The sequence below is a fragment of the Amblyomma maculatum genome, chromosome 4 (genome assembly GCF_055883805.1).
Source record: "Amblyomma maculatum isolate TAMU_Amacu chromosome 4, ASM5588380v1, whole genome shotgun sequence".
Classification (NCBI taxonomy): domain Eukaryota; kingdom Metazoa; phylum Arthropoda; class Arachnida; order Ixodida; family Ixodidae; genus Amblyomma; species Amblyomma maculatum.
In genome coordinates, this window is record NC_139347.1 from 19,572,344 (window position 1) to 19,587,118 (window position 14,775).

Here is a 14,775-nt window from a genome sequence, read left to right on the forward strand (position 1 = left end):
TTTTGTTCTACCACTGCCATGCTTAAACCCCCGCAATTCTCTTCATGTGTTACTTGCTGCTACCAAATGTGTTTCTAAATTCGGAATTCCTCTGTTCTTGCGCTTGAGTAAAATGTCAATGCTTTTTTTTTTTTTTGCCTTTTGTTTCCCACACAAAGGGAGCATATGTTATATCGTATGTTTTGCCTGTTTTGTTGCAGTTTCGGTTTCGTCATGTTTCGGATTCTGTGCTGTGAATTGTGCTTGTACTTGCATATTAATTCATCTTTGGATTGTGTCGTCAACGGTCAAGTGGACCAGGCGGTATCTATATAGCCTGCGCTTTATCAATAAAGGGGGAGGGGGACTTTTTACTTATAACCGGCACAAAAACCGCCACAAACCCTGTTACATTACTTATAAATTCTGACTCATCCCAGACAGCCAAGCCACCCTCATCCAATTCCTCTCATCCTTACCTGCTGAAACTTTCACATTTCGGGGGTTCTGGCGAAACACTAGAAAACTCTGGTTGTGCCCATCACAGCTACCCTAGTGTCTCTTAACACAGGGCTTCTTCGCTGAAGGCTTTTGGTATGTCGACCTTTATTGCTGGCTTAATGTCGGCGTGGGCTTATTGGAATACTCCATAAAGTAGTGTCCTCTGCTCGAAGTTAGCTTCTTTGTTTTATATTGATTAAAATGAAGACGAGGGTCAATGTGATTTTTTTATTCAGTTCAAAACAGCGACGCGCAAGAGAGGCTTATTTGCTCGGGTTCCTTGGTCGAAAGCAAACGGGGGCTCTATCTGACGTTGAAATTTTTCCCTTGAAAAGAGAAGCTTCTCACGGGTCCACTTTTTCCGGCTACCTTGATTCCAGCTGCGCGGAGCTGAGCGCGCACTGAGGTCCAGCTCCACTTGCCCTTGGAAAGGGTCTTGGCCAAATCGCCGAGTTGTCCCGGCACTCGATATTCCTTTCCTGTCGTGTCTACCCTGACCATGATCCGAAATTTCCTCGGGAATCGCACTTCACGGCCCTTGAACAGGAAACCATAGAAATTGCTCTCACCGTCGACTTGTAATTTCGCTCCTTTCTTCATGAGGGCGATCACGACTTCTGCGAAGTTGAAGTTTTTAAACTTCTTCGGGAGACTGAGCAAATCCCTGGGTATCCAGAATTGTTTTCCTCGTATCTTCACCTGGATGCTGTCATCCACAGTACCGACAGTGTATAACTTCCCCTCGAAAACAATGGAAATGATGTTCCCTGAGGGCGAGAGGTTCACCTTGACACTGTGCGCCTTAAGCAATTCTATCAAAATCTTCATTGCGCCAGGTCCATTGCGATTAGCGTAGGAAACGGCGCCCTTTATATCTTTTGGAATGGAAAACTTAATGTTGTTAATATTAATAATAACCGCTTCGGTCGATGCGCCATCTCCTGCGAATTTCAGGTCCACCTCGTACTTCATACCGTTAAACATTATGATCAATTTACTGCCTTTTCTGGCGAATATCACGCCGAATTTTTCCAGCTGAGTCATTATTTGCTTAATTTGTGTCAAATGGAGACTGCGAACGACTGCTACCAGACGTGGAAGGTCATTAGGGATCCTGTATCTTTGTTTATTTAATCTCACAAACAGCTCCAGACCAACCCGAAGGTCTATCTTGTTTGCACCTTTCTGAATCGTGCGCAGTACGCCGTCAGCTTCGGGAACGAAAGTGTATCCAGCGAGCTGCAGGGCCCGCATCATCTGCGTGCCATTGAATTTCTTGTTCACCAAAGCGTCCACCATTTTTGAGGCATCCTTTGGCAGGAAAAACTTTAGTCCTGCGATAATCACGACGGTCTTTGCCTGTTGCTTTATAGGGAATTTCTCTTTATTAAAGGAGAGCGCAGTAACGTCATCGTCATTGTTGCGAACTGGGACGACTCCGTAGCGCCTGTATAGGATAGACACAATGTGGCTAGGCATGTTTCTTTTTTCGAGCTCCACGATGATCTTGGGTAGGTCATAAGGTACTATGTACACTTTGCCATCGAGCCGGAAGCGCAGGTCCAGCGTGACTGGGAACGGAATTTTAACTTTATTGATGACAATACCTAACACGACTCCCGTCTTCTTGTCTACATTCACAGGGACGTTCGCTCGCTGCAGAGCCGTAAGGATTTCTCCAACGTGCACACCTACCGGGCTCTTGAGCATTGAGTCCAGGTCGGAGGGAATGTCGTATTGCTTAACGCCGACAGTGATGCGGACGTTAGGCACAAGGCTGATATCGAACGACTTCTTTCGGTAAGTTGCGCGAAGATAACCTCCACCAGAAGCTTTGTCGAAACGCACACCAAATGCCCTTAAGATCATCTCTAATTTGAAGAACTCGGCTGGCTTGTCTTTAACAAACGTCAGAAGTACATTGAGGTCCTTTGGAAGGCTGAATTTTTTCGCCCTTATAACAACTTCGGCATTCAAGGCCCGAGGGAAGTTTTCCTTTTGTCCCATCACTTCGAAACCGGCCATTCTTCCCGTTTTGTCCAAATAGAACTTTGATCCAAGCTGATGAAGCACTGTAACCAAGATGGTAAGCTCTGCCGTATGCTTAGACACGTATTTCGCGACTTTGCTGGTGTCCTTGGGCAGATGGAATTCCTTGCCCTTGATTTTAATAGTGAAGTCCACAGTAACTGGCTTCGGGAGCGGGATAACTTGTGCACCAATGGTGACATTGTAAATCGGTTTTCGCGTGTCCGGAAACTTGACGCCTAACTCCACAAGTATATGGTGGATGGTTGCAAAGTGGTTGGGAAAATTCAGCAGAAGTTCCAGAGTGGCGCGCACAGTATCGTTGACGTCCTTGGGAACTGGCGGGATGGACCATGACTTAGTCGCATCTTCGGGTGCAATTCGTGGCGTTGCCGGGGGAGGCACTGTGTACTGCTCTAGTTTTGGCGTGGTCTTCGGCCTGGATGTTCGCTTCGTTGTCAGCTTCGGCTTGTTCTTCCTAGTTGGTTGAGTTCGGGCTTTTCTAGTTGTCGTTTTTCGGGCTGGAGGCTTGGTCTTCTTAGTCGTTTTAGCTGGCCGCCTGGTGGTCGTGAACCGTGGGCGTTCCACCTTTGACACCAGAATCTCTATAAGAACATCCCTTATCTCTGGGTATTTCTTGACCTGTGTTTCAATCAGGACTTTCAGAGGCTTCGGTACTAAAACCCATGTGGCGCCAATTTTTATCTTAACCTTTTCGACGTTCGGCTTTGTCACCTGTAGCTTGTACGTGATTTCGGCGACTATTTCGGCCTGCACTCCCCTTTCGGTGGACACCGTGTGATTACGGACGTAGATAACGCGTGCCGCACAGTATGCTGGGCAGGATACCCGCTTTGCGACGCCAGTTTCAGCGGCTGCCCAAAGCGCGAGTACCAAGGCAGTCGGGAGCACAGTTAGCAAGTGCATCGTCAGGCTCAGTTACGTGGTTGCGATTCCTTGTTTTATGTGCTTGCTTCCTCGGGCCCTCTGGTGTGAACCGTGTCCTGGGAAGAGGAACGAGTTGTGGTTAAAATTATCGTAAATGTCATCATCATCGCGAATTGCGAATTAAAGCCCAATCTTGAGAAGGTTTCTCTGCGCCATACAACCCCGCTTTTTTTTTTTCTTGTTACCACCTTCACGCAGCGCACCGAGGACGGTACATTATATGTTTCTGTTTTCTAGCAACATTTTTGTGCTAGTCGCGCTAAGGTTTGGCGACTGTACCTAATACGCGACATAAACAAAACCGGGTTAATCGACCCATGACAGGTCATTTCGCGGAAGTAGTGCACCTTAATTTGTTTTCTTGCTCACCTAACATTTTATCTCCTTCGCCAGCTAAAATGTGGAAGCTCGCTTTCGAAACCTAATGTCAAGCATTGAAATATCTAGAGTACAGTAGTAAGTAGATTCTGAGCCGCTACTTCCCTCTTCTTTGTTTTTTTTTTCTTTCTAGCTTTAAGTGGGTTATTATGTCATCAAGTGTGAAATCAGCATGGTCCTTGCTTCAAAAGCGGCACTTAATTGTCTATATTTCTGGCGCTTCCAGCCCTTTTAAATTTTTTTGTTACCAAAAATAAGAAATGAAACTTCTTTGTTGCCGAAAAGGCTCTCTGACAGCTAAGCATAGTGTTCTGCGCTTCTTTTTTATAACGCAGCCCTTAGGAAGGTTGCGTAAAGGTGCATTATGGAGAAATGTCTTTATTTTTCTCTGTCAATAAAATCAATTCGACCACTTAGATTGGGTTCGTATGTATATGTCTACCAGCAAAAGGCGCTATGCTGGTACAACCTGATTTGAAATGTTTTCTGCTACTCAATTCAAAACCAGTCACGTGACGTCTACGCTGATAATTACTCAATAATCCCAGTTTAAAGACATGGCGGTGTAAAATAATTAAAGCGATCCACGCCTAAAAAGCTTTGTCGATGCACCGCAGTTTATATTCATAAATGGCTGGGACGGCGCAACCTGCTTTTGGTCCCTTAGGCTTTTTAGAGCGTGTAAATGGTCCGCTTCCAGCTTTACTAGCGTATAATTGTCATTGGATATAATACATAAGGTTGCAAACTAGCTTCCATTTGTCGACACGGCTTCTTTAAATATAAGAACCTCGAATTGTACTTCTTTTATTTATTTTTTTTTGCATAACAGCTCCAAATATATTTGCAAGGCCAAATATTGCACGGCTTCATTTGCGACCGGACGGTTTCTTTTAACGCCCTTTCTACAGGTGAGAGCTCTCTGAGATCTTTTCGCCATATTTCTACACCATTTACTTGTCTTCATTTATTAAGGCGAAAGCATATATAGGCTCATGAGTGTGAACAGGATTTCTGTGTCCGCCGAGAGTATCACACGATTATTATCAAGAAATAAATTAATTGACGAATAAAATAATGCTTGTAAGAGGTAGATGGCGAAACAATGTGCGCGCAAAATTTTGTTCATGTGGAGTATTTGGTTAATTAGTTAATTATTTATTATTCAAGGACGTCGATATAGTGTGCAGATATTAAAACAGCCATGGACGTTGAAACTGCCCCCCAAAAAATGCGCAAAAACGTTTCAAGGCTTTAATGTCAAGCCTCGTCATTGCGTTAACACATCGAAAACAGTCAGTCAAAAGTAAAACAGGGAAAATATAGTGAGAAAGAAAAAAAATCGTAAAATAGAGGGAAAACAACAAAAAGAGAAAATGTAGAAAAAGTATTTAAAAAAAGAAAGGGCAGAAAAGAAAAAGTCCAAAAGAAACACATAAACAAGCAAAAGGAAAAAGAGAAGGAGAAGATGCTAATGAGTGAAAAAGCGACAAACTGGTGCAAATAGTCGCAGGAAAGGCTTTCTCCTTACCGCACTTATGAGAAACCTACGAGGTTCCAAGAATATTTGTTTACAGCTCGAAAATGTCTCTTACAGAATGTTTAAAAGCGCACAAAATGCTTAGTTGGCTAATTTTTTTTTTTTTTTAGAGTAATGAATCTTACATTTATGAAATGCGTTAAACTCTTCGCAGTGTCACCCCAGTTTTATACTTTAAATTCATTGTTTCTCCCGCTGAAATAACACGATAGCTCTGCCATTTTAGCTTTGACGGTATGTTCTGATAAATCAATCAATAAATAAATATGTTTTTCACCTATCTCTATTATAGATTTCTGGGCATGCCTTAAAACTTGAGGGAACTAATTATTCGGAACATTTAAGCTCCGCAGTGAGGGTAGACGCGGTAGCGTAGGGAACCATCTGATGTATAAAGCCCCGCTTGATCCATGCCGTATGAACGTGCCTACATGGCTTTGGAGTAGCATGAAGCATGCAAGTACAATGGAAGGTCGATTCTTATTCACACTTCCCACATTTAATGTGCAACCCGAGTTAGCAGCTCCTCTGAGCTTTGTGATACCGTGCGGTCTCTTTAAGTTACACAAACCATCGAAGAATCAGTGCTTGGACATGTCAGCAGCCACGTGCCAGTGCTTTGCCCGGGAATTTTGGCTCACAATGCCCACGCCCCAAACGTCGACGCAAAATTTTCTCAGTAACGAGGTACTGAACAACATCGCGCTAAAAACAGAATCAATGACTTCGTCCTATGTTAACTTTCCAAAAAAGTTTCATCTAGCACAGTTTTCTATTCACTTGCTTAGACACCCAAATGCACAAGTATTTGGTGCATTTGCATGGTGCTATTTATTTGTTGAAGGGACACAAAGACCGCGAGTAGAAGGTATCTCATAGGTCCAAAAGCGTAATACATGTCCAAGCGTGCAGCATCAAAACGCAGTTTGTTAAAAGTAACGCGCTGAATCAAGTGAATGTGACATCATCATCATCATCATCATCGGCCTGACTAAATCCACTGCAGGGCGAAGGCCTCTCCCATATTTCTCCACTTAACCTGGTTCTGTGTTAGCTGCATCCACTTGACCCCTGCGAACTTCTTAACCTCATCCGAATGTGACTGTGACACATTTCTTAAATTGGGAATTGTGCGACATGCCCCAAAACAAAACAAACATAAGAAACAAGGGTAGCTGCAAAAAAGAAAGAAATGCCACTGACCTGCTATTCGAAGCACTGCATGCTTTCACTCGTCTCTACGGTTTGGTTCTATGACGCAATAAAAGCGATGTATCACCCCCGACCAAATCATACAAATTTAAGGGCAGGATCAGAAGTGAAGCTCCTTTACTAAACGATCTGGGCCTGATCCTGAAGCTGCCTATTTTGATCGCATTCAGCCGACAACTGAACAAAACTCCATACACTATCTTCAAGAATGCTATCAGCCATCTTACTTCATGTTTATTCCAACGCGAATCACGCGTTTATCCAATTTTCAAGAAAACAAGCACTTTTATCTTCTGTATTAAAACCACTAGGTAACCTCAGAAGCAATATGCGCAACCATGCTTACTGGCGGTCTTCAGAAACCCAGTGGGCACATTCAATTTTCAGACCCGGACTACTGGCTGACTCAAGTACCGCGCTCAATCTTTCACGACCAGCGCAGAACTTCTGGTGACACGTCCGCTCCCGGGAAGGACAGTACTGCGGTATTCCTCCAGACTATATCGGGAGTTATGCATCGACTTTATCTCCGCAGTTGGTCTCCAAGTCACTGCAACACTTTTAATCTCGCATCTTCACTTTCTTGTCTCAAAACTCACTGCTCACGAATGCATTCAGAGCAGCAAGCACGGTGCTGTTCACCTGTTTCACGACTGTGTCAGCGCTAAGGCCTGAAATCATTGCAAGCGAACAGCTCGTGTACGGAAGTAGAGCCAATGTATGTTGTAAATGCGAGCACCTCCCTCTCCTTTCCTATGCGTATCGAGCACAGCAAGTTCTGCGGCACTGGGCGCATTTCACCGTGAACAGACCCCGCAAGGCTGAGTTCTGTCAAATGCTTCGCATTCAGGCATGTCGCGCACTGTTCGCGAAAAGTGCCGATTCATTCGCGCCTCTGCAGTCTCACACGGACATCAGGAGAGAAACTGACGCGCAGTGTTACTGCGGGAAAACTGCGTGGTGGTAACCAATAGTTTCATCCTTTCCTAGCTGATTACGGCGGACATGGATGTAGTGCGTACAGCCTGGATGCACTCTCACAGCGAACATGGGACCGGGAGGTCAGTCTGTTAAAGCCACCATTATATCCAATACTTCCGCGCAATAACGCACGCTGCAAAGCTGCATTACTTTGCTTCAGTCAGAAGTCACGTCGGATGCAATGGTGTCTTGAGGAGATCTCGCGTGTCCGCATGTAAGAGTCGATGACCGTGTACAGTAGGGGAGTCTGCAACCAGCCTGTAGAGCCACGCCACGCGATCATGATGCTGTTTCCTTTCATAACAGACACCGGGACCTGTCAGTAATTAGATGATCGAGTCTGGTCGATTCAAATATGACCCAGTAAATGTTCTCCATTTGCAAAGGCTAGCCAGAGTTAACGATGATTAGAAGCTATTCTCAGAAGGTAAGAAATTCGTTTCAAGAAGGTTTTCAAATATGACATAATCAAGAAAAATCGATCAACCTGAACTGAGCGATTGAAAGCAGTCAGGAGAACGCGACAGCAGACATCCTTTAATTGATGAAAATACCCCAGTTGTTTCCACTGCCACGTACCTGAAAGAAGACTTCGCAAAAATTTGTCGTCAGTTCGTCGCTGAATTGCGCGATGCCAAATACCAGCTTGACAGCCGCTTCCTAACCTTGACGGGCGGTTCCTCTCGGCCTTATTTTCCACCAAAATTAGCACCGGCAGGGGGCATCGCGCACATTTCTTGCATTTCGAGCCGCTATATATAGGGCCGCGCTTTTGTCTCGTCCGCAGTTTCTAGAGATGATATTTTCATGGGCAGTGCAATTGGTTCGCGGTACTTGTTCGCCGTCATGAATACTCAGCTGTCGACATCTAGAACGGTTTCTCAGAATTTATGTACCGTAGTGCTTGATTTTAATTATGATTTAAGGAAAATTCATTAATTACGAAAGTAAGCCATCGTGGGTAGGACCTTTTCTTTTTTTTTTTTTTTTTTGCAGTGCTTACTCCAGTGGCCTCTCAGCCTTTTCACTCTCACCTCAATTGCCGCCTCAATACTTGTAAGACCTCGACAAGCTGAACCACGTTCTTCTGGGGTCACTGCGCCACTATTACTGAAGAATAGTTTCACCAATTTAGCATTCATGTTTTTGGTGAGTTTGGTGAATATTTAATATGTACATATATAAAATATGTACGTACCTCTGGTAGTAGGCCGCCGTTACTTGTAAGTAAAGGTGTCCACCAAGAAGTTTATGCGGTAATGGCAAGCGCATTGGGAGGTTTCGTTCCTTGTTCGTGCCGCCGTAGGTTACAGGCTCTTGTCCCCGTGAAACGTATACGTATCGCTCCGAGTTCCGAGGAGTTCGTTATAAGTTTTTGATTCGTGTTCCGGAAGAACGTGGTGCATTTCCAGTGAGTGCGTATTTAATAAAGGAGTAATTACTCATTGACATCCACCCAAGCGCAGCCATACGGCTACAAAGAAAAGCTATACAGCTTTCTCAAAATCTTCGTAGTTAAAATTATTTCCTTGTCCGAGAATCGAACCCTGCATCACCGCCTTTCCGGGGTAGTCGCTCTACCGACTGAGCTCACTAGGACGGTTAGCAGATCAGATGGTAGGGCGAGAGCGAATTGATCTATAACTCGAAGTAGGAACAGTGTTGATCAAATACCGAGGGGAATCCCCCAAGGTGGAGTACGTTTCTAATAAGCGAGTAATTACTCATTGGCATCCACCCAAGCGTTCTCTTTAACTACGAAGTTTCTGAGAAAGCTGTATAGCTTTCCTTTGCAGCCGTATGGCTGCGCTTGGGTGGATGTCAATGAGTAATTACTCCTTAATTAGAAACTTACTACACCTTGAGGAATTGTGGTGAATATTTGACCAACGTGTTCGTATTTATGCGGTGTGACAGGATCGCCAACACTACGGGAACACGTCGTTGACGGACAGAGCTGACCAACTATTCCCTCAGTGTGACTCAGCCTTAAGTGAAACACAGCAGCACCCTTAGAAATATGCGTTGTTAGCTGCATATTGGGTGACATATATAGAGAGTAACTATGACGAATACATTCTCTATATCGACCAAGCGGGTATAGCATTGCAAGAGTGCGCGGTAGCAAGATATGAACAAGGCATAAATGGAACACAACCTGTTTTGTCTTTCTTTCGCATTTGTAGTCCCTATTATGAACCAACCGAGCAGTCGTTCGTTGAACGCCTCCTTGAGTGTTTACACTCGTAAACTTGGTGAGAAGTGAAATACTAGCATCACTGCTCAACTTGCTGCATATGAAGCCAAAAGGCGCATATAAAGAGACGCTTTCTCGCTTTTAGATGTCTATATATGTAGCAAGAATTTCGTTCGTTCTAAGACAGTGGTAGAACTACTAGATTACAATATTCTGAGATGCCTCATAGACTTCCTCATAGTCTGCTAAAAGATTTAGCGTGCATAGTGAGCAGTCGGCGAACTACGAGAGCCATTTTTGAACTTGAGAAAAATTTACAAACTGTGAAACAGCGTAGTTACGCTGGGAAAGGATGAATACGACAGAACAAATCCGCTTCCCGCGTCGGGTAGTGGATAACTTAATCGGGTGGTAATGCAAGGAATGGCGGTTCGGATCCTGGCGCAGACGTGCTATGAAGGTTGTGTCGTTTTAACTTTTCAGCGGAGCCCGGGTCCGCTTTTTTCTAGTAACCCTTAGCTTAAAATACACGGCGATCCTGCATGACAGCTCCACTTGGTTTTATGCACAAGTGACAGAGTCATTACAACGTAACGCTGCGAATGGCAGTGAACCGCGCCACCTTTGACCGGCTCCACCTAATTGATGGACAGTTCAATTAGCTATCTTGCTCCCTCTTACACATTTGTTGCATCTGCCTCTTAAAGAAACTTGTTTTACGCCTGCGTATCTTCTCTCTCGCTCTCTCTGCGACGCCGCTGTGAAATAAACTTGTTCAGTACGCGCTCGTGTTTGGCAGAATGGGCATTTGTCGTTTTTTATCGAGAGTTAATAATCTGGAGATATTTGAAGTATATAAAACTATATGAAGGCCACCACCACACGATGGCTGAGTGCCGGAAGCCCGACGTCGGAATACGGTAGCGTGTCGCTGTGTCTGTTGATTCCGTGTTTACATTGCGGTTCCTGCCTCACGGTCGTAGTTAGCGTCGTCAACCTTTTGTGAGACACTGGTAAAAAAGTGTGCCAATTTATTGTGATACTGTTCTACCACACACACACAAACAAAAGATATAGTCACACGCTCGTCTGACATATTTTGTTTTGTGTACAGCCATCTATTGAGGGCTGAATCAATCATTAAAACATATTTACTTTATTTCTTTTTTGCTACAATGCATCGCTGGTGCGCTGTGCGTTTTTGCAAGCGCGGATGTACATTTCGGTTTCGCGCAATTCAGCGGGAAAGGAAGATCATCTTCTGCTTCCTGGTGTGGGTCTTAATTTACTTGTTTCTGAAATGTGCCCTAGCGATTCAATTACATTTAGAATAATTTATGTGTGAGCCAAGAGAATAGTATTTAATATATATAAGACCATTCACAGGTTATATATTGATTGAAAGCGTTACCCCTATATGACTTGCTAGTGGTATCACCTTCAGTAATGCGGTACTTAAAAGTAGACGTGGAGAAAGAATAAGAATAGAAAAGCTGACAAAACCACATGGCTTTGGCTCCTAAGGATATGATGTTCGTTGGTTAATGTCACCATCCTCAGCGATCTTAAACATGGAAACGCTCCAGCTGACGTTCGATGGCACAAAGACCGGTTCGCATGAAGTTCTTGTATGCAAAATGCCAAGAAATTTACTTTGCGTTCAAACCATTCCAGCAGTAAATATATGTCTTAATGTTCGTGAAACACTTTTCGGATTTTTTTCACCTGCCAAGAGAACAGCGGTGCAAATATGTATCACATTTTATGTTTCCGTCTGAAGTCAGTGGTATATACATGTATCGCTTTTTCTAAGGAGACTTCATTCTAAATTGTTCCGGAAATGTGTCGTAATTTTAGAGCAATTATCAAAGCAATTTTATCATTTTTAGGCTTGTGTGACTGAATAAAATGTAATGTCTCATACGGAGTTAACATAGGGAGTGCCTTAACAAATGTCTGTTAACAGCCACTTTACTATAAGCCTCCGGGCATCACATCTCAAGCTACGACCATGCAGCAGTCTTGACACGCTTCGATAGGGCACCGCTCTTGCGCTGTCGTACCAAGATCAACAAGCTACAGCACTGCGTAGACTTAGTATGACGCCCGAGTCCGACGGGTGCTGTGCAAGCAGGGTCTCCAAGGCATGTTAATCTGGACGCGTATACGCTATGCAGTCTTTTGCATGCTAAGTGTCTTGGAACGCATGGTAGTCCGGCTAGCTACCGCTGTGGTGTTCTCGGCTGCAATAACGGCTGTCGAAAGGGTGAAAAAATTCATCCCAGAACCGTCGCCCGCCGCCAGCGATACGCTGCTCAGCTGCTACAACAATAGCAGGCGGGTGGTGAGCTATGTTTGCTTTTTTATGCTTTTGGCATATTTATGCACCCCTGGTCAGTCCTTTTTTTCTTTCGCTTCCTTCTTTCTTTCCCTTCTCTATCTCACCCCTGTCCGTTTAACTGCCTCCTCAGGCTCAGGCGCCAGCAAGGGCTGCGGCTAGCAAGGTATTTTCCTTATTGTTGTTATTCGAAGCAACGAGAGATTAGCAGTAGTGTTTTCTGCGTGTCTGTTTAGCTGTCCAAAGTCGCTATAAAGAATTTCACGAGGGCCATGATCTCCGAGGCGAAAGATGAATCCTAAGGAATCAAGATGGAACCAGAGGGGTGAAACCAATATGGCTGCCGGCACACTCGGGGAAGAGGAGAAAAACGTTGGCTCACAGTATAGCTGAGCTTGTGTCAGTGGAGCAGTAAGCCAGTCTGGGTCCCCCAGTTTCACGACAGAGGCATTTATTTCTTTTCACGACTAAACTAATCAATTTAAGGAGGATAGATCAGCAAGCAGAGAAGAAGTTCGACAAAAGCCAGAAAGTAATGTGGCTTCGGTTACAGACGCGAGGCTTCTGCCTGTTGTATTGTGTTCTACAACGCAATGCAATCCGAATAGCAAAGACTGCGGAGAGATAGCCAGATATGATCACATTCTATGGAGCTGCAAAAGGGGACGTCGCCGCCTACTGCCAATCCCTTCTCTAGAGCGGTGGGAAGCAGTACAGCAGTACCTGTTGATTCAAGTCCGGGGCACTGTGTGTGTTCAAATTGTTGCCAAAAGCCACGCGCTCGACGCCATCTAATATAACGCGCACATAGCGCTTAACGCTGACAGTGCACATTTCCCAATCCAATTGACACTCTTTCTATCTGAGCAAGACGAGCGGGCTCTTTGTACTCCAGGAACCAACCGAGAGTGTTTCGTTTTCGAAACATTTCGTGCGTGCTCGAATCACGTTGTTGATAGACAAACGACGGTCAAAAACTTCATACCCGTGCTTTAGTAGCTGTGAACTAAGCAGATGACACTATTGGCGGCAGAAGCTTATTATGTCGAACTGATGAAAGTGTGAAAGAGCATGCATGCTACACCTGAATACGACGATGTCTAATTAATGGGTTGTCAACGCATTAGTTCGGGGAACATTGCTACAATATTTTTTTTTTCTGAGGTCACGTAGCCCACACACTTTTGCTGCCGATGATACAATCGAATGTGGCCATGCGAATAACAGTCATTCCTCAAAATAGAGGGATTTCGCTACTGAAAATTCACTATAAAATAATCGTCCATGAAAGAAACCTTCGCTCAGGTCATTGCTGGATAAGGATCATTTGTCCTTTTTCAGTTACTCTAAATACTCTAAAAAGTACTTGGAAGAAACCAGTCAAAAGAAGGACAAAGAGGAAGACGAGGCACACACATCGACTGGACTAACAACTGGGGTTTATTTAAAACAGATCAGTCTCCCAGGAAAGGTAACAGGGCATGCGCCCTGTTGCTTCGTCTTTTGACTGGTTTCTTTTAAGAACATGTACCAACTGACCCAAGTTTCAACCTTTTCTAAAAAGTAAACCTATACAAGATTAAAGGCCAGAAAGAATGCTTTAACATTGACGTTTTTGCACTTATAAAATTTGAATGATTTAAAAGCTCATAAAGGTGTATACTGGCGATAGTTTCGTGTGCTGTGCGTACCGCGTTTTACTACACGCAATATGTACTGCGCAAGTTTCTGTGCGCACTGTGGTTGTCAGTATTTCTTCTGCGCGCGTCGGACGATCGCGCGTGGAAAACTTGATTCTCGGAGCCGTTTAGCGGCCCGTTCCCGACGTCCAAGCTGACACTGGAAACTGCCAGATAAGCCAACGCTCGTGCGAGATAGAATCAGTGGGTCTTGCAAGGGCGAGGTTACATTCGCTCGAAAACCATGCTAAGAACAAACAGCACATCCGTCTGCTTCCATATAACATTCCATACGTATTTTTGCTAAGTAGGCGCCGTAAGCACGCAGCGCAAGGCACCTCGGTCCGCGCCACGCATTCTACCGCTGTCTCAGGCACCGAGTTTCAGGTGGTGCAAAACAAGACACACAAAGCGATCACGCATTCATTTCATGTATGATTTTTTTTTTTTACTTCAAATGGGTATATCTTCCTAAGATTCGCCCCGCCGGGGTGGCGCAGTGGTTACGACGCTCGACTACTGTTCCCAAGGACGCGGGATCGAATCCCGGCCTCGGCGGCAGCTTTTCGATGGAGGCGAAAAGCAAGGCGTCCGTGTGCTGTGCGATGTCAGCGCACGTTAAAGAACCCCAGGTGGTCGAAATTTCCGGAGTCTTCCACTACGGCGTCTCTCATAGCCTGAGTTGCTTTGGGACGTTAAACCCCACAAACCAACCAAACCAACCAAACCAACCAACCTAGTTTTGATTTTATTAACCCTATTGACAAACAGATGCCTGCGTCATGCTGGCATTGCAAAGTCCGATTGCCAAATTGCCAATGCTGCGGACGCTTGGAAGCCGCTGCTTTGTTAGCCGAAAACAACGACCGATATAAGAAGGCCCAATAGATCCAAAATGGATAAGGTATATCCTTACAAAAGCGAACCTGTTAGATTTAATGTGACAACTCCACGCAGTAGCTGCCCCAACAGTAAATGAAGCATATGAATCGTC

General features: G+C 44.7%; 1 protein-coding gene across 1 annotated transcript; it reads right to left on the reverse strand.

Annotated features, from left to right (window-relative positions):
* Positions 1-783: 783 nt before the first annotated feature.
* Positions 784-3,435, reverse strand: LOC146190385 (uncharacterized). Its single transcript, XM_084600161.1, has one exon. The coding sequence runs from the start codon at positions 3,433-3,435 to the stop codon at positions 784-786; it is 2,652 nt and encodes an 883-aa protein (XP_084456287.1).
* Between the last annotated feature and the right edge of the window lie 11,340 nt (positions 3,436-14,775).